The 26706-nt window shown below is 36.8% G+C and overlaps 1 protein-coding gene across 9 annotated transcripts in view; it reads left to right on the top strand.

Annotated features, from left to right (window-relative positions):
- COL12A1 (collagen type XII alpha 1 chain) overlaps positions 1-26706 on the top strand; it is a 116751-nt gene that overhangs the window by 13334 nt on the left and 76711 nt on the right. For 6 of the 9 annotated variants that reach the window (XM_043591832.1, XM_043591835.1, XM_043591830.1 and 3 more), the window contains 9 exons: positions 2070-2333; positions 2510-2674; positions 3363-3536; positions 5796-6086; positions 6530-7132; positions 8556-8828; positions 12291-12563; positions 14257-14529; positions 23131-23403. The exons of the other annotated variants lie outside the window; for them this stretch is intronic. In XM_043591832.1, coding sequence (XP_043447767.1) covers positions 2070-2333; positions 2510-2674; positions 3363-3536; positions 5796-6086; positions 6530-7132; positions 8556-8828; positions 12291-12563; positions 14257-14529; positions 23131-23403 — 2589 coding nt within the window. The remainder of the gene's footprint in view (positions 1-2069; positions 2334-2509; positions 2675-3362; positions 3537-5795; positions 6087-6529; positions 7133-8555; positions 8829-12290; positions 12564-14256; positions 14530-23130; positions 23404-26706) is intronic. 9 annotated transcript variants of the gene reach the window in all.

The raw sequence follows: 26706 nt of genomic DNA, 5'->3' as shown, positions 1-26706 counted from the left end.
GTTATATTACCTTACATTCTGGGTTTCCAGTCAATTTTTCATTCTAGTTACTAAATATTCATTTTACTGGGAGTGTTTTGAACTGGTGCGTGTCCACTTTTTTTTTTTTTTGCAGGATTTTGGCAGTAGGTGAAAAACAAAGCTCATCACTGAACTTAACTCATTTCTCAAAGAGAAACTGATTGAAATAGGGATATAGGAGAAATATAAGGCTGGAACACAAGAGAGATGCCTTCACTGTGTTTGAAGAAACTCAGTTGCCATGAAAATATACTTCTCAATCTATGTATATGTTATGTTCATCTCTAGGGCATTTAGATGACTTTAATTGATGGCAGTGTAGCTATTTCCAGTGTCTGTGCACAACATCTTTGGTAACATGTGGGTCTTGACATATCTAAAGAATAATTACACATTTTCCAGAGATGATGTTGGGGAGGTGGTGTCTGGGAATCAGTGGGGTGAGAAATTGGAATGGAGTCTTAAGCAGTTTGAAACAACTTCCCAGGTCATTCTGATACATTCTTTCACTACTAGCTCTATTATTATTCCACCCCCACAAAGAATGCAGGAGGCAAGTTAGAGAAGAAAAAGGCATGAAAAACGTTGTTTACAATTTTCTTTATAATATACAATTAGGAGCCCAACCCCAAACAAAATAAGGTACACAGTGATCCTTGGTGCGTTTGTAATCAAACAAAAGGAATTTTATTTAGTCTTGCTTTTGCAGTTCCTAGCTTCCTTTGTCTTCTGTTGCTTTGTCTGACTTACTGGGATGGACCTTTAAGGAGTTTCTTGGACTCCTAATTTACCACCTTATAAAAGTTGGATTTATGACCCAGGATGACAATAAAAGGATTATGGATACAAAGTCCCCTTTATCTGTAATTTTTCCCTACAAATAATTGTTGATCATTCCTTCTGATGCCAAATAATCCGAAGTGAAGTTTGTAGTATGTAGTTATAATGCTAATATTTTCTCCGAGCCATCAATATTTATTCTAAATCAAAGCATTATACCAAATATTGACTATTCAGTAGACTTAAGTAGGCCCATTAAATGGTGTGCAAAAATTATTTAGGCATGCAACTTGTATTTAGCTTGCAAAATTTTCCAGGACCCTTTCCTTCTCTTCCTAGCCAAATATTTCTTTTATTATCCACCAACTGACTGCAAGGACGAAAACATCTTCAGAAAATTCACTTAGTGTTGCCTTAAAAATACAGATTTTCATAAGAATCAGTTTGTTTCCCTTCTGACCACAAAGAAAAGAAAGATAGGATGTTTAGTTATAAAAGCCAATCATTGCATTTCAGTAATTCAAGGATGTAACGTGAATTTTTACTTCTGAATTGAAATGTGTTTTTCTACTCTTTGTTTTGTAAAAGTAGGTTTTAGGCTTCCAATTTAGATGCACTGAAAATTAGGACAGTAAGATATTTTGACTACCTTGCATCATATTTATGCTTGTTTTGACTTGTGTTAGACTCTGCTAACCCTCTAGATGAACCCACTGCAAACTTCAGACAATTACATTATAAAATGCAGAAGAATTTTTAAAGTTTTTCTCTTTTCTTCAACTTAACTGCATCTGTTTGAATTGGACAGCAGTTGTTTTGTATTTATTGCTAAATACCAAGGAATGAAGACACTGCTTACACTCGTTTTGTATGTCTCCCAGATGTTTTGTGTAATTTTTACTTGGAGAAAAGAGGAAGGATATCATTTATAAAAATAGATAAGTTGATAGGATAAATACTTCCGTCACATGCTCTTGGAGAGTAGGTCATTTTTCTATTTATCTTTTCTTGCACGATGTCTTATATAGTAATTTAGAGCCATGTAGTTTCATAAATGCGTGTTAAATGAAAGCACTGAAAATGCTTCTGTATACGCAATTAAAACAGTTCATTCTTTTGTGCATGTCGGTTGTGGGTGAAGAACAATGTGAATTCATTCTGATCAACAAAATGATTTAAGGAGACAACAGTTTTTCAATGTTAGCTTGTAGTCTTTGACTATGAAGCAAGTTAATACATCAATTAAAAATATATCCAATGCATTTCAGAATGCTCTGTCAGTGCCTGGACTGATCTGGTGTTCCTCGTGGATGGCTCATGGAGTGTGGGAAGAAATAATTTTAAGTACATTTTAGACTTTATTGCTGCTCTTGTGTCCGCTTTTGACATCGGAGAAGAGAAGACAAGGGTTGGAGTTGTTCAGTACAGCTCTGATACCAGGACTGAATTTAACTTAAGTCAATACTACCAAAGGGATGAGCTTCTTGCTGCAATTAAAAAAATTCCATACAAAGGTGGCAACACAATGACAGGTATGTTTTACAAAGTTCATTATTGTTTGAAAATAAGTGGAACACCTGTTCGGGAAAGAAATTAAGCATCACACAGTTATCATAGCTTAAATAAGTTTGAAGTTAACCACATAGTTTTTGACCTTGGCAAAATTGTGTAGTAAGAAGGGAACAAATATGTTTCTTTTTCGCTTCAGGGGATGCCATTGATTACTTAATTAAAAATACTTTCACGGAATCTGCTGGAGCGAGAGTTGGCTTTCCTAAAGTGGCAATTATTATTACGGATGGCAAGTCCCAGGATGAAGTGGAAATTCCAGCAAGAGAGCTTCGGAGTATTGGGGTTGAAGTTTTCTCTTTGGGTAGGTCACGTTTGGCTGATTATTTTCACTTTAGAACTACTTCAATACTGCCTGCTTAGGAAGATGAAAGGTTGATTCCTGAAGGAAGGATGCTATTACAAGAGTTCACTGCATTTTATAGTGTAGTGTTAAGCCAGGTTATCTTTCAGTAAAAATTCTGCTTATGTATTTCTCTCCTAGAACTCCCTCAGCCTATGCATTGTGAGGTGGTATTCATATATACATATATATATTTTTGCCAGCCCTCTGTTTTTCAAAGAACGCTGGGCCACTGATTCTAATAAAGATCCTCCTTGTATTATCATTAAGTGTTTCTTTTTTTGTGTGTGTGTTTCCTATATTATGTAATACTTGTGGAATTCAGAGGGTTCCAGCTCATTCAGGACTCTGGAAGAAGAAAGTATTATCTTTACAGATGGCAGGGACAAATGATGGCATGGTTGGGATGAGAGCCCACTCTGTTTCACTAACCATTCATTTTCCTCTTTGGCTGGCCACTTTATGTGAAATTATAAAATGCCTTTGTCATTTGAACAGTTGCACATTCGTTATGAAGCAAACCAATTCTGGTTTATGACTAAATAAGGATTTAAAAATGTCTTTACTTGTGAAGGACTGAGAAAGCAAAGAACTCCCCGAATTCAGCACATTTTTCTCTTCAATATATCCTTGTCCTTTTGTTTTTAAGGCATTAAAGCTGCAGATGCAAAAGAACTCAAACAAATCGCCTCCACGCCTTCATTAAACCATGTTTTCAACGTGGCCAACTTTGATGCAATTGTGGATATTCAGAATGAGATCATCTCTCAGGTGTGCTCAGGTGTTGATGAACAGCTTGGTGAATTGGTTAGTGGAGAGGAAGGTGAGTGAATTGTTCACTCTTCCCATGTGTTAGCCTTTTCCATTATTTGATGGCATTTGTAGCTTTATAGGAATTCTAAAGGTAGACATTTTTACTCAAACATATCTTCTAGTGATTCTCCAGTTGTATACTCCATGTGTATGGTTTTTCAGTAACTCAACTTCTTGATATTATTTGTATTGGTCCTCCTCCCCCAGTGGAGCATTAAATAAAAATATTTATATCATTATCAAGTTCTTAAAAAATCTTATTTGAACAAGTTTGACTTGCTCTTTTTGTCTAAGACCATTCTGTGCATGTTGAGCGTCTGCCCATAATTATGCTATCCAGGTACTTGCTTTCATTGTCTTACACTCTGATTTAAACATTGGCAGGCTGGGAAGACATGTATCTTAGCATTTGGCAACATCAACTAATAAGAACACTGTTAAATGTTCATGTTAAGTGGTGAAAAAAAGGGTTTTCTATCATCATTCTCTGCATGTTTTCAAAACTTTTAAGAATATATCAAAGATCAGTCAGTTTAATCCTTCCACATCTGGAAAAATTTCCCATTTTTATCAGTTATTGTTTCTAAATACATGGGAGAAGGAAAAGACATTTCAGAAGACATTTCATAAACATCCTTTTGGGCATTAGAAAGTCATAATTTCCATGATTGTTGTCCTCTTAGCCTGAGAATTGACAAGTGATTAAAGATAAGTTTAGAATAGCTATATCTTCAGTCATGTAAACTCTTTAATCTCCAAACCCCAAGTGTTTTGGCAATGTTCACTGGCCCCAATTCTATTTCAGAACCCCTTCTCATTACTTCATGGGCTCCAAATCTTCTTCGTTTTACTGCCTAATGTCTGATTCTTTTGATCTGTGCTATTGCAAAATCAATCCCCTTACCCCACTTTTCCCTGATTAGCCTCTCTTTATGTAGTCTTTTCAATACTCTATTTTTTGAAATATCTGTTATTTATTTTTGGGAGAGCAAAAGACGGGGAGGGGCAGAGAGAGGAGAACAGAGGATCTGAAGAGGCTTCTGCGCTGACAGGCTGACAGCAGTGAGCTCCATGTGGGGCTAGAACTCACACACTTTGACCTGAGCCAAAGTCTGATGCTTAACTGTCTGAGCCACCCATGCACCTCTTAAATACTCTATTTCTTACCTGTCGTACACTGTCCACACTGCATGTGTGAGGGTAGACCAAATTTCTGTCCTGCCACTGTTTGAACTCTGCTTGTATGATGCGCGGGGCTGTATTCCAGGTGTTCACACTGTTCTTCAGGGCCTCTCACTCTTGCTGGCTTAGCCCGTGACTGCTTTTCCCTATTCTGTCTCTGCATCACTCAAAAGTTTTGGCCAAACATCCAGATGGCACATCTGTTGCTTCTCCATGCCCCCCACTACTCACTTTTTAGACATCATTTTTATACATATGTATACATATGGAGATATGATTGCCTTTTTGAGGAGGCCACGAGTAAACTGGTGCCTGTTTTATCATCCATTTCTTGCAGGCTGAGATTAAAATAAAAATTGGAACTGTACATTCTGGGAAGTTGATTACACTGTGACAAATGTAAAAGTGTGAAAATTTGATGTGAAATGTCTTCAAGTACTTTGTTGTCTGTTACATACATGACTGTATAAGGATAGAAATGTTTTATATGATTGATATTTCTTTGTCGATATACATGTTGTAAAATGTGTCACTCCTGGTGGCATTATGAATAGAGTTGAACATTTTTTCTTAGCTTGAAACAAGTGGGAATAAAATTGTCTAAGATTATAAGAACTGTCATTTAAGAACTGGTGAATCCTTTATCTTTCTTTGCATATTATAAAGTATCTTTTAAAGATTACATTTTAATCTTTATAATATCATGAAAACAGAAAAAGAATTGAGCAAGTCATTGGTTGAGCAAATATTTATTGAGTGCCCACTTTGGTACCTAAGAATAAAGATGATGAGTAAAATACCAAAATTAGAATGGAAACCTTGGTCCCAGAGAAGAATTAGGCATCAGACATCTTTTTATTGATTTCTTCCAATGACTTTCTTTCCCCTTAATTTTCTCAGTTCCCTGATTAAAAATCAGGCACTGAGTCTTTTTTGGTTTGGATGTGTACAGGTGAAAGTGAAGACTTGGGATTGGGCAACTCTTCTTGATGCCTTCATGATTAATTTGACTTGGGAGGCTCAAATGTTCAAACCTATGGGTTGCATTTCACTGTTTTTAATCAATGTTCTACTTGTTACTTTTTAGTTATTGAACCTCCTTCAAATTTGATTGCCACGGAAGTGTCATCAAAATACATTAAACTAACTTGGAGTCCATCTCCTAGCCCAGTGACTGGCTATAAAGTCCTCCTTACACCAATGACCGTCGGAAGCCGACAGCACGCACTCAGTGTGGGGCCTCAGACCACTGCACTCAGTGTTCGTGACCTTTCAGCAGACACAGAATACCAGATCAGTGTTTCTGCCATGAAGGGACTGACATCCAGTGAACCCGTTTCAATAATGGAGAAGACTCAGCCCATGAAAGTTCAAGTGGGTAAGTTCATGGGTATATCATTGAGTTTGGAATAGGTGATGGTTCATTTGACAGTATGTCTTCCTGCATCGGGTTTAGTTTTAAACAAAATATTTACAATAGTTTTCTTTAAAAAATGAAAAAAAATTTTTTAATGTTTATTTATTTTTGAGAGAGACAAAGACAGAAAGAAAGTGGGTTGGGGCAGAGGGAGAAGGAGGCACAGAATTTGAAGCAGGCTCCAGTCTCTGAGCTGTCAGCACAGAGCCTGACATGGGGCTTGAACTCATGAACCATGAGATCATGACCTGGGCGGAAGTCGGATGCTCAACCGACTGAGCCACCCAGGCACCCTGCAATAGTTTTCTTTTAAATAAGCGTGCATACTGAGAAAACCAGATATCTATATTTTGATGACTGATTTGTATTTGTTGAACTTTAATGGACTTTCTTTCTTCTTACAGAATGCTCACGTGGTGTGGATATAAAAGCCGATATTGTGTTTTTGGTTGATGGTTCTTACAGCATTGGGATTGCAAACTTTGTTAAAGTTAGAGCCTTTCTGGAAGTTCTTGTAAAAAGTTTCGAGATTTCACCAAATAGGGTACAGATAAGTCTTGTCCAGTACAGCCGGGATCCTCATACTGAGTTCACTTTGAAAAAATTCAACAAAGTTGAAGATATAATCGAAGCAATAAACACCTTCCCCTACAGAGGAGGATCTACAAACACTGGGAAAGCAATGACTTATGTCAGAGAGAAAATATTTGTGCCTAGCAAGGGTTCAAGAGGCAACGTACCAAAGGTCATGATTCTTATCACTGATGGGAAATCTTCAGATGCTTTCAGAGATCCTGCTATAAAACTAAGGAATTCCGATGTGGAAATCTTTGCAGTTGGTGTGAAGGATGCTGTTCGTTCAGAATTAGAAGCTATTGCCTCTCCTCCTGCTGAGACCCACGTGTTCACAGTGGAAGATTTTGATGCTTTTCAGAGAATATCTTTTGAACTCACACAGTCTATTTGCCTTAGAATTGAGCAAGAGTTGGCAGCTATAAAGAAAAAAGGTTAGTAGACTTTGTAGAGTCAAAGTTATCTGTTCATGAACAAAGCATTTGGTTATAAAACTGAGGATATATAATTGTGGATTGTTCTTTTCATGAGCTAGAAAAAGGAATTTTGCTGCCTTATAGAAATCTTTTGAGCTTAGTTTATTTAGCTCTGAGATAGGACTTTATTTTGGGTATGGATCATGTATTTATTGATGAAAAAGCTGTTTACCATGAGTCACGAGATATTTTCGATCCTAGATCCTTAAGCATGGCTGGTTACCAGCTTTGTCACACTTATTTGTCATATTCAGTTCAACAACCGCTAGTTGAGTGTCTAATATGTGCTAGATGGTGAACCAAGTCTTTTGAATCAAAGGCGACCAGAACAGAGTCCTGGATGTTTGAATTCTTCTTATGCATTCCCTTTCCTGGGACACTTTTAGGCATTATTCCTCAAGCAGGAATTCCCTACCCTCTTTTCTTCATTTGTTCAAATTCTGTTTTTGAACATTCAGTTAAAAGTCCCATCTCTTTCATCAAGGCTTCCTTAACTGCTCTGGTGCTGAACACTTAGTATCACTTCCGGTCATTTGGCTTTCATAGGTACTGCTCTGTTTTGTTAATAACGTCACAATCTCCTTCTTTCCAGTTCTATTGTTTGTTCCCTGAGAACAGCAGTGTGCCTTAAATGTTGGCTCTTCTATGACTCAGTTTAATGAATACTCTTTTGTTAGGAAAAGTCCCTTAATTATAATCTTGAAATATCTGTCTATCACCAGAAGTTAATATCCGATTGCCGAGGATGAATGGGAAAATACTGATGGTTCATTTTAGGTTTGTTACTGTTTAACTATTCCAGTTGTGGGCAGGACCATTCCATTACTGCTTTGTGTTTAGAAAACTCAATTCAAATTCAATTTTATTTATTTATTTATTTTTATTTTTAAAGTTTAGTTATTTTGAGAGAGAGAGAGAGAGAGAGAGAGTGCACATGTGAGTGCAGGAGGGGCAGAGAGAGAGAAGGGGAGAGACAATCTCATGCAGGCTCCAAGCTGTCAGCACAGAGCCTGATGTGGGGCTTGATCCCATGAACTGTGACCCCATGACCTGAGCTGAAATCAAGAATCGGTCACTTAAATGACTGAGTCACCCTGGTGCCCCCAAGTTCAATTTTAATTAGTCCTTTAAACAGTGTAACTTAGTATTATGAATGGTCGAGACAAATGATCAGGATCTTCTTGTAGGGCTGTAAGTGAGAGGCCCTCTCTCACTGGTCATGTGTGGCATATTTACTCAATGTATTTGTCTCAATGACTATTCTTCCAATGAATATAAGCCCTTTCGGAAAAATAATCATTAGTTCCAATTTAGCTTTATAGATTTAAAAATTTCAAACTCTGGCCTTTTTTTTTTCTTTTCTTTTTTTTTTTTTTAATAGCTTATGTACCTCCAAAGGATCTTAGTTTTTCTGAGGTGACTTCTTACAGTTTCAAAACGAACTGGTCTCCCGCTGGAGAAAATGTTTTTTCATACCACATCACCTACAAGGAAGCTACCGGGGATGATGAGGTCACAGTGGTGGAGCCAGCATCGAGCACCAGTGTCATTCTCAACAACTTGAAGCCAGAGACTCTGTACTTAGTCAACGTAACTGCAGAGTATGAGGATGGCTTCAGCATTCCCTTAGCTGGAGAAGAGACCACTGCGGAAGGTGAGATGGGGTTTCTGACCCTGTTTTCCAAAAACTAGCAATGTATTGTAGAACCAGGTTACAGTTTGAAATAATCATCTGCAACTGTAGTTTAGAATGGTGAATGTCTTTGTAAGATTCAGCCTCTATAAAGTACAGCTATTCATACACCCTTTTAGAAAGTGGAAAAAAATTTATGTAAAAAAAACCCTAGATTTATTTTGATGAATTTGAGGTTAAGAGATACAGAGAACTATTAATAATTATGGAATTAACTCTCAAAATACTACTTTTCCAGATTTTTCTGTCCCATGTTTCAGCAGTGTTATGTTCAAATACTTATGAATTTTGTTTGCTTTATCTAGGGATGTGATGGCAAATATATTACCAAATGTTATTTCTTTGTAAAAATTGTGGTAAAATACACATAACATAAAATTACCATTTTAACCATTTAAAAAAATTTTTTTTTCAACGTTTATTTATTTTTGGGACAGAGAGAGACAGAGCATGAACGGGGGAGGGGCAGAGAGAGAGGGAGACACAGAATCGGAAACAGGCTCCAGGCTCTGAGCCATCAGCCCAGAGCCTGACGCGGGGCTCGAACTCACGGACCGCGAGATCGTGACCTGGCTGAAGTCGGACGCTTAACCGACTGCGCCACCCAGGCGCCCCCATTTTAACCATTTTAAATGCACATTTCAGTGGCAGTTAGTACACTCATATTATTATTACCACCATGTGTCTCTAGAACTTTTTTTTATCTTGCAAAACTGAAACTCTGTATTCATTAAAAAATAACTCTCCATTCCTCTCCCCACTGCCCCTGACAACCACCATTCTATTTTTCTGTTTCTATGAATTTGACTACTCTAGTTACGTCATAGGGGTGGAATCATACAGTATTTGACCTTTTGTGTTTGGCTAATTTCACTTAGCATAATGTCCCCAAGGTTCATTCATGTTGTAGCTTGTGTCAGAATATCCTTTCTTCTTATGGCTGAAAGAAATTCCATTGTATGTATATACCACTTTTTGATTGTCCACTCACCCATGGGTTGCTTCCACCTTTTAGCTATTGTAAATAATACTGCTAAGAACATGGGTGTACACATTTTACCAAATGTTTCAAGCAATGTTTGTTTAGGTAGATCCTCTTCACTGGATAGAGTTGAGTACTTTCTGATACATTTCACTACATTGGATATTCAAAGGGTACCAAGGAACCTGGCCATGAGAAGACTAAGACTAGGCAATTACTCTTTAAGATAAATATCGCAAATACTAAAAGATATGTAAGTTGTTCTCTATTTTTACTAGGGATAAGCAAAAAAGCATAAACATATACATGAGGAAATTAAGATGGTTACAAAGAAGTATTTGCTAACAGGAAAGGCACATGTTGGCATACCTTGCTGATAAAAGCTAGAGAATCTTTTTTCTCTGACGGATTTTTCAAATAAGATTGATGTTTTCTTTTTGTGCATGGTTTAGGGAAATTTCTATATGAAATCCAGCAAATAAAATAATGGCCAAAGTTAACTTCTTTTCTTATGATTTTTTGTGTTGAGTAACCCTGAAATCCATACTTAGATATTTTTGATTTTTTGATAATTTCTCTATAATGCCCATATTGTTGCTTGATGAGCCTGGCCCTTTTCCTTCAGCATTTTGGGATGGGGATGGGAATATGGATAAGAAGAAATTTAAGTCCAGAGGGTATTTGAGTAGAGCCAACTACATTCATATACACTGTAGTTTTTCCTCATTGGGCTCCAATGATACAATTTGGTTATACATTTCTAATTCTATTGTCTGTAGTGAAATCTGAAATTTAAACTTTCTTTAGTCAATAAGGAAGTTTCTGATTTCAGTACCTTCGTTAAGCTACTAATTATTGAGCTCCAACTTATGCGTCAGGTACTGTGATAATTGTTTTCCATGGATTATCTCATTTAACAACTTCAGTGAACCTGTAAGTAGTCATGTTTTTTCCTTCTGGGTAATCTGAGGCTCAAAATTACACATTCAGCTTCAAACCTAGTACAGTAGTTCCCCTTAATCTGTGGCTTCACTTTCCATGGTTTCAGTTGCCCACTGTCAACCACAGTCCAGAAGCAGATGATTTTCCTTCTGGCTATTGTTAGAAGGTCAATAGTAGTCTAATGCTACATCCCAATGTTTATGTCTTTCACCTCACTTCATCTCATCATGTAGGCATTTCATCATTTCACATTATCACGGGAAGGGTGAGTACAGCACAATAAGATATTTTGAGAGAGGGAGAGACCACATTCACTTAACTTCTATTATAGTATATTGTTACAATTATTCTATTTTATTATTAGTTGTTAATCTCTTAATGTGCCTGATTTATAAATTAAACTTCACTATAGGTATGCTTCCATAGGAAAAACATAGTGTATATAAGGCTCAGTACTATTCGTGGTTTTAAACATCCTCTGGGAAGTCTTGGAATGTCACCCTTGCAGATAAGTGGTGGGGGAAACTACTATATTCAAACTCATCAGTTTATCTGTCTCATTTGTTCTGGCTAATTTAGTCTTTTTCCTTGCCATGTAAAATGAATCATGGCTGTAACTCTGCCAACTGCCATTGCTTTTCTTAAGGGATACACTTCTTTTCTCCCTGAAGTGATCTACTGACCTATTGGCTGTTTAGGTAAACTTCTCATTATATGCGAGATAAATGCAGTTGTTTTGCACTGTGCTTTCACTCCAATGGATTGAAAAGACAATAACCTTTAGTCCATCTTCCCTGAACGTGTGGTCCAAATGAACAATTTTCTCCTTAAATAAATAAATAATTTAAACATGTTTACTAACTATAAAGCTGAATGATGTTCTCATTTAGGCTTAATGGAAATCTATTTAAGACTGTTAGTCTATGGACATTACACACATTGCAATTTGACCTCGAGATTTAGATCCAGGTAGCATTCATTAAGTGTCTACAGTGTGTTTGGTCCAACACATGTATGGTCTAATTATTCTCCAAGTCAAAGGACTCTGCAGATAAAAAAAGTTAGCTGTGGGACTGGCTGGGTAAGACAGTTCATTCAAGTGGGTAAATATGGTAGAACTGGGTATCTATGTTTCTGAGAAAATCTAGTTAGAGGAAAAGGGTTGGCTACTTATATTTGAAGACATGAGTTATTTTTATTTTTGAGTTTTATGTCAATATGAATTTACTATTTAATAGAGTACATATTTATGATTTTAAAAGTTTACTATTATATACCTCTTTATTTGATTAAAAAATTAACAGTACGTACTTTCTTTCTGTATATTGAGTATTTATTGTTTCATCACCTAGCTAATATCTGGCTAAATGAATGCTGTAACCAGGATGTTTGATAAAATGCTGCTTTTGGATTTGTTTAGAGGAATGCTATAATTTATCGATCAAAAGCTAGTTTTGCATTTTTTTGTGTAAAATAAACTTTTTAAAAAACTATTTCAGTAAAAGGAGCGCCTCGAAACCTAAAGGTGACAGACGAAACTACAGACAGCTTCAAAATTACCTGGACTCAAGCTCCAGGGAGAGTGTTAAGGTACCGAATTATATATAAACCAGTTGCTGGCGGAGAGAGCAAAGAAGTGACCACCCCTGCCAATCAGAGGAGGATAACACTCGAGAACCTGACTCCAGACACAAAATATGAAGTATCTGTAATTCCGGAATATTTCTCAGGACCTGGGTCTCCGCTGACTGGCAATGCAGCCACTGAAGAAGGTAGAGGAAATATGCCAACTGCGTGGTAACAACCAAACCCTTGACTGCAGGGGAAGCTGTAGGCAACTGTCAGGACACTACAGGATACTACTTTATCTCGATTATCTGAATATTTTAGACTGTGGTCCTTTTAGACTGGAGTTACCCAAATTTTTGACTGACTTATGACAGCATTTATTTGTGTCGATAGAACTCAAATACTGTTTATGATCTACATATTCTTTTAAAAATAGCATGATTACATATTCTGATATAAATTGAAGGATGACTAGGGATTGAAAATCAAACTGCTCTGCACCATTGAAACAGATTATATATTACTTCTTCAGGAAGATTTTAAAATAATAACCTGTTTTTTTACCTAAATGGTTAGGCCCCCAGGATAGATTCTGATATTTGCTGCAAATTATCAATGTTAAATATTTGTTTTACTGAGAAAAATTAAGGCATTCATAATTTTCATTTTATTCATTTATTCATTTCATTTTACTTATTTCATTTTATTCTTTAACATTTAAAATAATAGCAATAACAACATATTCGCAACAATGAACAGTTGTTGAGGACTTGTTTGTGTCAGGTTCTGTGCAAAGAGCTTTTCATATATTTTCTTATTTGCTCCATGCATAGAGTCAATGGAATTGTTAGTATTATTATCCCTTTTTATAAGGAAGTCAAGGCTGAGGATACTAAATAATAGCTCAGAGTCATGTTGCCGATAAGCAGTGAATCTGAGTCAGACACTCGTAAGGAATATCCACCCCAGCATGGCCTGCGTCACCACTTCCCTCCCAGTGGAAGCAGCTAAATAGCCTGTCCTATGGAGTCCCCTTCTCTTTCCATCTGATTTCTTCCTCCTCTTTGCCCTTCAGAAAGTCACCACTTCCTTTTTTCTCTTTCTAGTTGGGGATCTAGGGCCCTTTGTGCTGGGTACTGTAAAAAGATCCAGTGGCTCTTCATCTTTCTGTTTTTCGGAGTGAAAGTGGTTAGCTGTTGTGTGCCCAGTGGAACATGTCATAGGATTGGTGCGTTGTGACCCTTCAGAGATGACATTACCACTCTACCAGAAAAGTCATGAAATGCCAAACATCATAGTTGCAAAGGGATGGACAGCCCCTGAGTTTTACCCAAGGCAAGGCCTCACTTGGGCTGTTTCTTACCTTAAGACTTTTTCTAGGATAGCATTTGATCATTTATCATTTTTATCACATCAGTGTATTTCCTGGTTATTACATTTAGAAGTTCATAGCATGATACCAATAAAATCCTTTTTATTGAGAATTTCTTGGAGGAGTTAAAGCCTACATTGTGATACTAATCAACGTATTTACAATTTGTAGGGGTTTGTTCCACTTTTAGAGAAAAAGATTGTAGTTTTTAACATCAAAGAGAGTAACATGAAAGATATTAACCTATGTAAACACTGAAGAGGAATGGGATGCCTTTTGATTTGTTTCTACTGACAAATAAGGCCCAGTTTAGAAATGCTTAGGCTCTGTTGGCCAATCAAGAGTTACGATTGCTGTAATACCACTCAGGATATAAATTTGATGTGGTGCGCATGCCGCCCACACACAAACACAGACACCCCCCCCCCCCGCAACACGCACCCCCACACGCAAAGCAACAAAATGTTTTTCAAGTCATTTTATTCAATAATGAGTTTTGATGTTGTTCTTGTTTTTTAATGAAGTTAGAGGGAACCCAAGAGACTTAAGAGTTTCTGACCCCACAACGTCAACTATGAAATTGTCTTGGACTAGAGCACCGGGGAAAGTGAAACAGTATCTCATCACATACACCCCAGCGGCAGGGGGTGAAACTCAAGAGGTTACTGTGACGGGAGACACAGACAGAACTGTGCTGAGAGGATTAAACGAAGGGACACAATACGCCTTATCTGTGACAGCCTTGTACGCATCCGGGGCTGGAGATGCCCTGTTTGGTGAAGGAGCAACGCTTGAAGGTAATTACCCTCACGTTTTATAGAAATTCCTGAGTTTGTTGGTGATTTGTTCAGGAAGCTGAAAATGTTTCCGGAGAACAAAATCTAGAAATGTGCTATCCTTTCTCTTAAAAGGAATTTGGATTGAAAAGTAACTATGAAACTGCCTGTGATTCAGAGACATAGAATGCAAGCAACTGTAAAAAATCACGTGTGATCAGGAAGAGGTGTACCGGGAAGCTGAGTGCATCATAAGGCCATAGAAATGTGTTCTTATGCCATGGGTTGGTTGAGTGGAGAAGAGGTGTGTGACATTCAGGGTGGGAAAGGGCCTTGGGGAACATCTGTGGGTGAAAAGGATTTGGGTTGCCCAAGGTAATGCGACTGCTTCCATCACTCACGAGCAGACAGAAACCCTTTTCTGACTCTGAGTCTCATTTCATTCACCATGCATAAAAGCATTCAGCTTGAGAAATATGAGAATCCAGGTTTTTGCTTTGTTTGTTTTCTGAATGACCTCTAAAATTCAGCTCTGTGTTAGAAGTTTGAAGTTAATGCGGTACTTAGCAAGAACCACCAACAAGACTGGAGCTATGTCCTTGGTTCTGCAGAGTTAATTGCCAGAGGGCTTCATATTTCTTAGAATCTTTGGAAATATAATGGCAGCTTACATTTAACTCACCACAACTACAAAGTAAGTTGTGTAAGAGGGAGAAAATACAAATTTGGCCTAACTACAATAAGAATGTTGTGATATTAAAAAGAAATATCAGTGGATGATTACAATAATGAGTTGGTACCATAGCTGGAAGCCTAAATGGAAATCAGGCATTGATTCCTTTTTGTTATCACCATCTTTTATATGACTTACTGAAAATAGTTATAGGAAGAAAACAAATCTGAAGTACCTTTTGTGATGTGAAGTCACAGTGACCTTAGGTAAAATATCTGTCTAATTTGGTGGATCCGGGAGCTTGGAGGATTGTAGATATTATAATTAACAGGGACAAGGCCCACAACAGACAGTTTTGATTAAAACTTCAAGACTTTGTCAATAGTTAAAACAAAAACAAATATTCTAATCAATCCTATCTCTAATGGTGACCAAGAGTTTAATTCCAATAGTCCCTGAAATCTACTTTTAAAAGAGGATTTAAATGAAAGATTAAATACCAGTGTGTACAATACTGATTACTAGAAGAGTCCTGGTTTGACTAGTTAGCCATGTGACCTTGACATGTTTCCTTAACCCCTTGAGTCTTAGTTTTCCCATCTATAAGAGGGGATGATCGGCCTTCATCCCAGATTTATCATGGAGATCGAATGGGAGACTCTAAGTGAAACTCTTTGTGAACTGTAAAATACTATATGTATATAAAATTCATGAGGAGAAATAATATTCACTTTAAGATTGATATCTAAAAATAAAGCTTTTGTAAGTATTTTGGAGATATTGATTAGCTACCCTAAAGTTTTGAAAATAATAAGAACTAGAAATGGAATTTGCCTTAATTACAGAGACATAATCCAATCAGTAAAGCATGTGATCTTTCTTTCTTTTTTTTTTTTTTTTCAACGTTTATTTATTTTTGGGACAGAGAGAGACAGAGCGTGAACGGGGAAGGGGCAGAGGGAGAGGGAGCCACAGAATCGGAAACAGGCTCCAGGCTCTGAGCCATCAGCCCAGAGCCTGACGCGGGGCTCGAACTCACAGACCGCAAGATCGTGACCTGGCTGAAGTCGGACGCTTAACCGACTGCGCCACCCAGGCGCCCAAGCATGTGATCTTTCTATCTGGAGCAATGTCCAGAATTTCTGAAAAGTTTGTTTTTTTGTTTTGACCTTTTGAAGTTCTCTTTCTCATGTACTTCCCATGGGCTTTCAACATAGGTTGTTTATAGGATTTTTTAAGGATAAACTTTTGAGCTTCTGTTTTTTTACAGAATAATTGTAGGCTATTGATGTTTGTGAAAATTTCTCATAAGGAATATCTTGGAAATGATTTAATAGTTTTACTTCTTATACCTTTTAACCTTCTGATATTTTTCTGCATTTTCTTACTTTAAAACAAACTATATTCATACTCAGTCCAAATCTCTTAAAGCTAAAAATTAGGGCATTTTTGTTAATAATATATTAACAATCTTTAGAAAACAAAATACACATTTTAATTTAATAGCAAACATATTCTATTAAGCTGTGATTTTTCTAAGCCAAGTGTATAGCTAAATTGTTTATAATTTTATAGTTTTGTACAAGTAGTATAGAAAATCTACCAACTTCTATGCATGTGCCCCCTCTCCCCCCCCAAACACACATATTTGATCAGAAACTACCTCTAAGGGAGATACATGAGTAGTAAAATAGATCTTAGAAATTACTGTTTTCAATTTCCTGAGAAGGAGGGAAGTGAGATGATTAACTATAGTTAATTGATAATTGAATTGTAATAATACTTTTTTCCCATTTATACCAAAGCTCTTTACTACATGAAGGATTATATAAAATGCTGCCAGCCTGATTTTATTAACATATTTATCCCATTGCATTATGTGTGGTAAACTTGACAAATATGTGAAAGCATAGTTGTGACTAAATTAAAATAGTAGATTTTTGCCCCTGGTTATTCCATTTCATTTTATTGTATTAACTTAGCCAAATCCACATACCATATACAGGAATAGGATATGATGGTAAATGCAGGGAGTGGAAAGCCAGAAACAGAGCCAGGCAACTGCTTTTGAGGGCCGCTGTTTTTCTAATCTGTTTTTCTCTTGGGAGAGAAGGTGGTAAGAGCAGACCTTGAAGGAATGTTTCTTCCATCCAGAGGCATGGTCCAGCCGGCAAGAGCATTCTGTAGGTTGAAATTTTATGGATTGTCTGAAGTGCATTCTATTCAATTCAAAAAATATTAAAAAAAATATTTAGTATGGTCTACAACCATCCCTAACTTGAATCCATTTCCTAGTTTGTTGAAATGTAGCCAATGATCAGAAAATTCCCCTGTCCCTGGAAGAGAGATTTATTAGCATTGGCACTGGGGAAGTTCATGGTTTGCTCTAGGACTGTATGAAATAGAATCACAAAGGCAGTGTTTATTACTATTTCAGATCCAAACTTCAGAGGAATCTGAGCACAAACTCTTGGGTTTGATTTACATGATTCCCCCCCCCCCTGTTGTTGTTAAAGTAGATTTAATGTAATTACTAAAGCACTGTTGTAATGTAAAAGTACTTTAGGTCCTGATGGAACTTTTAATTGTCACTGTTAGTATTTAGAGAAAGGAAAACCTGTTCATAGAAACCCTGAAATGAATAATGGCCATTTTTAATGCAAAGATTGACCACAAATGAATGAAAATTTCAGTTTGGGAATAATATGGTTCGTTTTGTTTCTGAGTGTTGTTTTTTGGCTATGGAAAAGATGACTTTTCAACATTTCCTTTGTTGCAGTTGCTATAGCAACCTGCCAACTTCCTAGACATGAAGAACTTCCTGTACATCAAACCAAGCTAACTCAGCTGACATTTTGTTACAATGAGGTTTTTAGCACATCATAGGGATTCCTCTGCATGATGTTGAGTAGCGTGGGGCCTCTCCAAGACAGACTAAATGAGGTCTCTATGTTTCCTTAGATTTATTGCTATCTCATAATTTGAAAAATTATATGTTCTGAGTATAACAACTCTGAGGTTTCCTGGGAACTTTAGCACAATTACCAAGCAGCAATTCATATTTCCTTTCCTGCATGTTAATGGCTCATCAGAGAAATATCTAAATCATGTTGGAGACATAACAGTTATGGAAGAAATCTCAGGCTTTGAGGTTGAAGGGTGACTTGTTAAGCGGTTTTTAAGAACTACATACTGCTTAACGTACTTGTTAGCTTATCAATAGTGAACTTTGTCCTTTGGAGTGGTGGATCTAATTCATTGGCTGTAAATCAAGTATGTTTCCACATAAACGCGGAAGCAGGTTTTCTGTATTCTGCTGTGGAAAGTTGGATGACTTTTGAACTGAGCTTTAACGGAAAAGACAAATTGATTTAGAAGAGGATTTACATTACATTTTCAATTTAATTTCTATTTTTGAAAGTGGTATGTGAAACTCAATGAAAGCTGACTGGAACAATTTATACAGTTTCATTTCATTATGATTAATTTTTCAGTTATCATCATTGGCTAATTTGCGTTATAATTATATTTGAATTGGATGATGATTTGCTTTTCAGAAAGCAAATGGAAAAGGGCTAAGGAAACGTAGGAAAGTTACTTAAATGAGGCATTAGTTCTTTGGCTTCATATGTGGAAAAAGCAGAAATCAACCCCTTGTGGATGTTCAGATCATGAGAAATGCACCTGTCTAAATTACTTCCCACAACGGTAGCTCAGAGATGCATGTGAGCAGGCATGAGAAAAATGACTTTTGAGTATATCTAAATATGTTTGATAATCAGAGAAGAGATATTGAGTATCAGAATCTCAAAAACTGATAAATTTTGTGTGTTTAAATTTATGACAGAAAAGCATGTTATTTCTTATAAATATACTGTTACTGTACTGGGGAGGATAAGGTAGCTGGGAAAACTATTGAGAAGGATGAAGATAAAGGCATGCCATCATTATAGCAGAGGACTTGTTTGAAACGATTGCCAGAAATTCTATTACCAGAAATAAAAGTAATATTCAAAGCATAGGCATATACCCCAGAACAGCAGAAAACAGGTACCATGAAATTAAATATTATTGAGAACAATATTGCTTATGTGAAATCCTGAACAAACTAAAACATCATAAAACAAACATTTATAAGTCTTGACGCAGAGCGAAAAGAGGGACTCGAGGAGGTAGGAAGCCTTTGCTAAAGTGGAAGTGGGTCCAGGTTCTGGGAAGCATAGTGACAAAGGGGCAAAAAGACTACTGGCATTGGTTCCTGTTCACTGGACCGTTTCTATAGCTTCCCCTTTTAAGAAACAGTAATCTCTCCTGCCGAAAGGCTACACGCTGGTCTTCTGACATCTTTCCTTTCTTATTCCTCTTCCTTTCCTTTTCCTTCCCAGGTTTTCTAAAAAGAGACTCCCAAACCCAATCTAACCAAACCAAGCCAAATGCTCTTTCTGTAGTTATTGATGTCTGAAGTTCCTCAGGTCAAGGACAAAATGTGCAATTCGTATTTTAAACCAAAGCAAATGCCTAGCTAGGTAACACTTCAGTTGAACCTCATTCACAAGAAAATGTGATCAACTCTTGAATAAGAAGCATGGGTTGAGAGCCACTTCCTTTTGAAACAGGATGAAGGGGAGGAGAGAGCAGTGAACATCACACGTGTGTTATGGGGGAGAAAGGATGTGATGAGAAGATCCAACACACTTCTCAGTTCTCTGAGGGTCAGCCATGAGATAGAGAGAAAGAGACAGAGGGTGAGCGGGGGAGGGGCAGATAGAGAGGGAGACACAGAATCTGAAGCAGGCTCCAGGCTCTGAGCTGTCAGCACAGAGCCTGACACAGGGTTTAACCCATGGACTGTGAGATCATGACCTGGGCCAAAGTTGAACACTTTACCAGTTGAGTCACCCAGGCATCCCATACCTGTCTTCAGAGTGAAAGCAAGTGTGAGGGTTTCTTCCTGCACTGACCAAGCACATCTAACAAATAATGGCCTTAGAGAGGAGCATAAGGAAAAAGAAAGAAATGAGAAAAGAATAAAGAATTGTAGGGGAATGAGAATAAAAGAGATTTAAAAGATTTTTTTAGGAAGTATCAGTGCTTAGGCATATCTCCACATATTTCAATTTAATTGATTTGGGCATGGCCTACTCTTTGGCACCCCAGGTGATTCTATGTATCTTATCAAGTCCAGTCCATTTATTTTTTCCCAGGGCCCCAGGGGGCGACATAGCCTGCTGGTGGCTTGCTCATCTGGTTGCACACCAGGTCTTAAGACCAGCTTGGCCACTTGATAGTCTGCCAATTGTATCACAGGATACAATTCAATTGCTTCATTTTTTTTTTTTTTTTTGCAAACCAATATTTGTCCAAGCTAAGATTCCATTTAAATAATATTTTTAAAGGGTTATAGGTCTGATAAAATTTACTTGTCATGAGGACATCATATTCTCAAAATTCTTGGGTATAACGCAGCAGCTAGAATACTTAACCCTCCCGCTTTTTTGGGAGAAAAAAAAGTTTACCAATGTGTTTGACAAGAGCATAAGCTTAATATTTAAGAATATTCTTATCACACCGACTGAAGCCTGTTGAAGCAGTTTACCTTGTCAGTCTTGGCTTCTGGATTGAGGTGCCTTTCTTCCTTCTTTGGATTTCATTTTCTTTGTTACTAATAAGGAATGTTGCAATGCCACTGCCTGTATATAATGCCTTTGGGTGTCGCTGGCAGATAATATAATTTTTTGAGGATTGTTTTCTGTAATTGAGAATTTACTCAGTGCTCATTGGATTTAGTGTTGTCATGTCATTAATTATAACTTAAGAATGTTTTTTAGTTAATGCTTCATTTGTATTTCAAAAAGTGCTTTTATAGACTCTTTTTTGGACATTGATAAACCTTACAAAGATATTTACTGAAATTTTACTAGTATTTTGTTCCAACTTTCCAGGTCCTGAGAGTGTTAAAACAGTTGATTAAAGTCTATGGGAATGCTTGTGTAGTGAACTAGGCTCCTTTTGTTTGTAGCCCAGAAATATCTTTGTGAATGTATGATTGCTTCAGCCATAATTGTCTAACTATTATTTTCTCACAAAGAAATCATCAGCCTGTGTTTGTGAGATTGGTGTCTGTTGTCATGGAAATAAACAGTGTCACAAACTCAGTGCTGTACAAAGTAGGGAGGAAAACAGGCTGAGAAACACAACCTTGGAATGGAAAAGATGCTGAAACTATTATTTGTAAGTTACTTCAGTATTAATTTGGAAGATATTCCCATATTCTATCTATCTTATGCTTTTTTTGGAGTGCCATTAATGCAGCTTTTGGCTCATTTAAGTTCCGTCACTTTCAAGTACAACCATTTTACAATGGCTATGCCTAGCTGCAGTTTATGAAATTCAGAGGCACATATGAAAACAAGGTGTATATCAAGCAAAGGAAACATGTGCTGCACATTGAAAATCTAGAGACCAGTTGCTGGGGTGTCAATGATCAAAACAAAATAAAACTTAAAAAGCAACAACCAAACCGAATCAGAAACAGTTTGTTTATATTCCCCCAAGTAGAGAAAATATAAAAATATGTGGCCATTTAAGTAGGAAATAGAGTTCAAGAAGGCCTTCAAATGAGTATTAGCCTCAAGCACTGTGGGGGGAAAGAAGTCAATGTGTTCTTGAAAATAAGTATTCTGGGTTTCAGTGAAATATGTAACTAATTTCCCTCCAGAGATGAGATGTCCTGTCAGCAGTTAAAGTTATTTTTAATGGAGTTAGAATTTTCCATTTGTGTTTGGGCTCTGGTAAGATGCCCAGCTCCTGTTTTATTTATTTTTCCCTCTAAATTCTACAGTTTGATAGGTTTCTGTCTATACCAGATTTCTTTTTTTTAAAATTTATTCTTACCTTTACTTTTTGTGCTGAAATGTAGTTGTTTCATCATGAGTATTTTTTAAGATACTCATTTTTACTCTTCAAGTAAAATAATAGTCTTCAAAATTCTTGTAACAACATTATATATCATTTGCTTGAATATAAAACAATTACTGATGAAATGTATGCTGTAGAGACAGATAGTTTTATTTTTATGTCATGCTGTGGCATAAACCCTAGTAAAGGTAGCCAATATAAAGTGACCTGTATATTTATTTTACATTTAAATTATGGAAAGTGAGGGTTTTATTGGAAGACATCTGTGCCTCCTATTAAGTTGAGGTTTCCATATTTTTCCATTTGGGTTGTATTTTTTTTTTTTCTGAATTGAAAGAGCCAAAATTTAGTAGCAGACATTTTCGATCAGCTAGAACAAGTGATGTGTTTTATTTTGATGACTGATGGCTTTTAAGTTTTCCAGAGGAATTGGTGGTTTTTAGTTTCATTAGAGTTCAGCTCTATTGGAAGGTTGCACTTATACTTTTAAATAGCATGAACAAGTAGAGTTTTCATGAAAAAACGATTGCTGGAATTAATATTTGCAAGTGATATGAAGTCGTTGAAGTTATTATAAGTCATCCATTGAAATGAGCTTATTTAAGTTACATCAGAGAGAAAAAGGTGATGCTAAAGATGTAAAGATCTTCGTGAACGATGGCTGACTATGTTGTAAACCGGAATGAAATGTAAAATTTTGGGATTTAGATGCAATTTTCCCTTTGAAGAGAAAACGTTTTTAGGCACGTACCCCTTCATGTATGGATGTCATCCTTGTCCTCAAGGGCTTTACTATCTGACTGGACGTACAGGGACCAGGGTGATAGGTAGGAATCAGATACGATTCTAAAGTTTGAGTGCATCAGTCTGCTGCACTGACAGGAAAGGACAGGTGGCTCAGAAAGAAGGAGTGGGCAACCTTAGACAAACTGAGTCTGAATTCAGCAAGTTAGGATGTGCACTAGGATGAAGGAATATTTACGTATCTAGTAGATAACAGAAAAATGATTTCCCTTTCATTTCTATTCTAGAACGTGGTTCACCTAAGGATTTAGTTACTAAAGATATCACCGACACATCAATTGGGGCTTATTGGACATCTGCTCCAGGAATGGTTCGAGGTTACAGGGTTTCATGGAAATCGCTTTATGACGATATTGAGACTGGAGAGAAAAGTCTTCCCAGAGATGCAATTCATACTGTGATAGAAAATCTGCAGCCAGAGACCAAATACAAAGTTTCAGTATTTGCAGTTTACAGCAGTGGAGAAGGAGAACCTTTGAATGGAGAAGCCATGACTGAATGTAGGTAACAGCACGAGGGTGTTTGTGTTTGTGTTTGTGTTGGTGCTACCTAATAGCTATCAGCTCAAGTGACAGTTTAACCACTTGCCTTTATTTCTTTCTTTTTATGTGACAAATGGGGTCTGAAAAATTAGCATCTTTTAAGGAATGTGGTTTAAATTCAAGTTTGCTTGGTTCATTTAGTATAAAAATTATATCAAATTTTGAAATATTGAATCCCATCCAACTACCTATATTTGTCTCTTTGTCTTTTTTCCTGATAGAGTGGTCAGCTAGTTAGATCAGGAGCTATGGAGACAAAGGGAATGCAGGCACGTTTATAGCTATGTGACTTTGGGCAAATTACTTAATTTCCCTTGAGTTTCAGTTTGCTTATCTGTAGATTGAAGTCTCTAAGAGTTGACTTGAGATTAAATGAAATGACAGTGTGCAAAGTGCTAAGCATAGTGCCGAGCCACTTAGAGTTGATTGATAAATGATAGTGGCTATTGAAGCTATGATTATTATATACCCAAGACTAATGCTAGATTCCTAGAGTCTTTATTTTATTCCTTTTTTATTTGGTAAGGTTAAATCAAAAGTCCACTCGGTGTTTTTTGATGGCTTAGGTTTACCTTAATATCATTAATATTCCTTCCTGTGAATAGTTTTGAATGACCTATCATCATTTATTATCAGCTGGTTGGTGAAAGATGTGCCAGCATTTCATAATTCTCTTTCCTAAAAAACCATTTGTTAGCAATAGGAATTTATTTTTTTTAACTTTATTTACTTATTTTAAGAGAGAGATAGAGCAAGTGCAAGCACGAGCCGGGGAGGGACCGAGAGAGAGGGAGAGAAAGAATCTCAAGCGGGTTTGCTGCTGTCAGCACAGAGCCTGATGTGGTGCTTGATCCCAGGAACCATGAGATCATGACCTGAACTGAAATCAGGAGTTGGACACTTAACCAGCTGAGCCACCCAGGCACCACCAAGTATAGGCATTTCTAAGAATTTGTTGGAGAAGATTTTATTCCTTTTGTTTTGGGAAGATTTGAGGAAAAGGGAAAAGAATGGGACCTTCTTGAATTTCCTCTTATTAGAAAGAAGTGGAAGAAGTGGGGAATTTTTTTGGGTAAAAGAGAAGAGAGAGAAGTGCCATGAGCAATTTTAGATAAGTCCTGTATCCTGATTTTAAGTTGTTTTGAAGTCTTTTGGTCAGAGTTGTCTGAAGAACTCATCTCTCTCTTTTTTTAATCACTGGAAAACTCAGAAGAATGTGTCCAAGTTTAAATTTGTGCAAAATTAACCAGATTTAAAACAAACTCCTTATTGGAAATTTAAATATGTGAAAAGGCACATTGCTCAGATATTCACATGATTGGTTTCCATGGTAGTAAATGAACTCTTGTGTCTGAATATATTGGCTGATGTAGTTTAAAAATTTGGCAGAAGTTCATCTGGCAGAACTTTATTTGTTGTAAAGAGAAATCATTTCATAAACCAGGCCAGATATTACACATATAGCCAACTTTATTTGTAGGAGTGAAGATACAATTCATGTGATTGAGCAGTTACAAAAGTATCTGTATTTAGAGGGGAGCTTTTTCAAAAATCTTCTCATTTGTGTCTTCTTCCAAAAAGACTAAGTCTTCAAATATTTATTTGGGACTGAAAATCTCCACAGGGGATATGTTTTAGCCAAAAGCAAATATGTTAACAGAAACCCTAAATAAACCTTCATCTCTAAGAAGCTGAGCCTCTAAGAAATTTTCAATATTTTTTTGACTAATTGATTGAGTTAAAGGTAAGTGAACAGAAAGGCCTCTTTTGAACTAGGAGCAGAGCAGGCAGGAATGAAACGTACAGTTTTCAGAGTTTCATTTGTACACAAACTGCTCAAACATCTAAGCAAATGATAGAGAAGACAAGAAACTTTCTTTGTTCTACTTCTGTTTTGTTGTTGTATTTTATTTTGCCCTCTCTGTGGAAAGTAAAGCAGTTTAGAAAGTACTTGAGAAATCGGAGTCAGATGTGGTACTTGGGTGGTGGATGAATCCTAAAGTATGGATAAATGGGTAGAGTCACTAGGTCATGCTCTCAGAGTTTCTCATAAACTTCCAAGGGGACATTGTGGAAATATTTTCAAGAGTGCTTTCACCTGAAACTCGGCAACATGGTGTGCAAACTGCTGACACAATGAAAACTGTGGATTGTGGCTAGAAAGCCAGCAGATGGGAACCTTTCTATTGGCGCTCGAGTTTATGGCAGCTGGGTTAGCAGAGGTACAGTGGGTGTTGGAAAGCATCTTGTGAGAGCTTCTAAAACATGAAAAGCACTTACAGATGTGAATGTTGCACCCTTTTATAGCACGTGGCATACCTATCAATGAAGTGAAAATTTTTGCTTCTTGCTCATGGGAAGCCAGCGAGGCTTTTTTTTTTTTTTTTTTTTTTTTGCCCTAAACTTCAAAGTTTTCCATGAAGACTAGGGTAAGATATGTTGTACCTTATTTCACCTCGATTCTTTTATTTTTTTTTAATTTTTTTAATTTTTTTTAACGTTTATTTATTTTTGAGACAGAGAGAGACAGAGCATGAACGGGGGAGGGTCAGAGAGAGGGAGACACAGAATCTGAAACAGGCTCCAGGCTCTGAGCTGTCAGCACAGAGCCCGACGTGGGGCTCGAACTCACGGACCGCGAGATCATGACCTGAGCCGAAGTTGGACGCTTAACCGACTGAGCCACCCAGGCGCCCCGATTCTTTTATTTTAAAGAATTAATTAAAAGGCAGGAATATAATTGTGTTCCTTGAAGCATTTCCAAGTATGATTTACAAAATTTGACTGTTACTAACATTTAAATTTGGGACTGTTTTGAGGTTTGGGATCTCATATTTTGGGGGATATAGGTGTCTTACAAGACCAACACTTGTAAGAATTAACTGTTAATTTTTCTCAATTCTGAGTTGTGAGAAGTTGGTCTGGAAATTTTGTGCAAGAGAGATACACTTTGTTCCACTGAATAAAAATTTAGGCTTAGAAACAAGAGGTCAGAAACATGAGCACAATCTTTTCTAGAAAAGTGTTAGACACACATCAACTTACTCAATATTTGTGACAATTGGAAATGATACTAATCCAAATAGATTGTTATTCTATATAGTGCTCTTTCCTATACTATTTCCAAAAGTTTTTGTAAGGACTTTACATTTTTTCCTTTGAAAAAAATATAATAAATATAAATATCATATGTATATATAAATAATAGTTTACTTACCTAGAGAATAGTCATAGAGAATTGAGGATTAATCTGAATAAATG

Source organism: Prionailurus bengalensis, chromosome B2, assembly GCF_016509475.1.
Source record: "Prionailurus bengalensis isolate Pbe53 chromosome B2, Fcat_Pben_1.1_paternal_pri, whole genome shotgun sequence".
Lineage (NCBI taxonomy): Eukaryota > Metazoa > Chordata > Mammalia > Carnivora > Felidae > Prionailurus > Prionailurus bengalensis.
The sequence above is the reverse complement of the archived record's forward strand: the minus strand, read 5'-3'. Positions and strand labels throughout refer to the sequence as shown.